The 487-nt window shown below is 44.4% G+C and overlaps 1 protein-coding gene across 1 annotated transcript in view; it reads left to right on the top strand.

The window, feature by feature from the left end:
• LOC119581838 (perlucin-like protein) overlaps positions 1 to 487 on the top strand; it is a gene marked incomplete at its 5' end in the record, with an annotated part of 2683 nt that overhangs the window by 1506 nt on the left and 690 nt on the right. The window contains 1 exon segment of the mRNA XM_037929977.1: positions 63 to 239. Coding sequence (XP_037785905.1) covers positions 63 to 239 — 177 coding nt within the window.

The raw sequence follows: 487 nt of genomic DNA, 5'->3' as shown, positions 1-487 counted from the left end.
AAGCTATCAGACAAACGAACGCAAACCGAATGAATGACCTGACAGGACCTCGCTTCCCCTAGCCGACTGCCCCTCCCCCTACGAGCCCCTGGACGAAACGAGGTGCATTTTCGTGGACGCCTATGTCGCCTACACTTGGCAAGACACGGTTGACTTGTGCAAGACCCACGGCGGAGAGATCCTGACGATCGAGGACTGCGAGACGTTCGCCCTCGTCTACGACTACGTCAGGAGCCAGGGTGAGGAGACGAAGGAAGCCCTGTTTTTTATGTAACTGTAGTTGTGTAGTTGGCTTGTTTTACAGCTTTTTTCTATTCGTTTTTTTTTCTTAGTTTTTTGTTTACTATCATTCATTATTCTTATTGCGTTGATATGTTATCGTGTATTTTTTGAGTGTGATTTGTAATCAAGATTTGGGTGATTTTTATATTGTTTCGGGAATTTCATCCTCATTTTATCTCTTACGTATCTTTCGGTTTATGTGACT

Source organism: Penaeus monodon, chromosome 15 (assembly GCF_015228065.2).
Source record: "Penaeus monodon isolate SGIC_2016 chromosome 15, NSTDA_Pmon_1, whole genome shotgun sequence".
Classification (NCBI taxonomy): Eukaryota; Metazoa; Arthropoda; class Malacostraca; order Decapoda; family Penaeidae; genus Penaeus; species Penaeus monodon.
The sequence above is the reverse complement of the archived record's forward strand: the minus strand, read 5'-3'. Positions and strand labels throughout refer to the sequence as shown.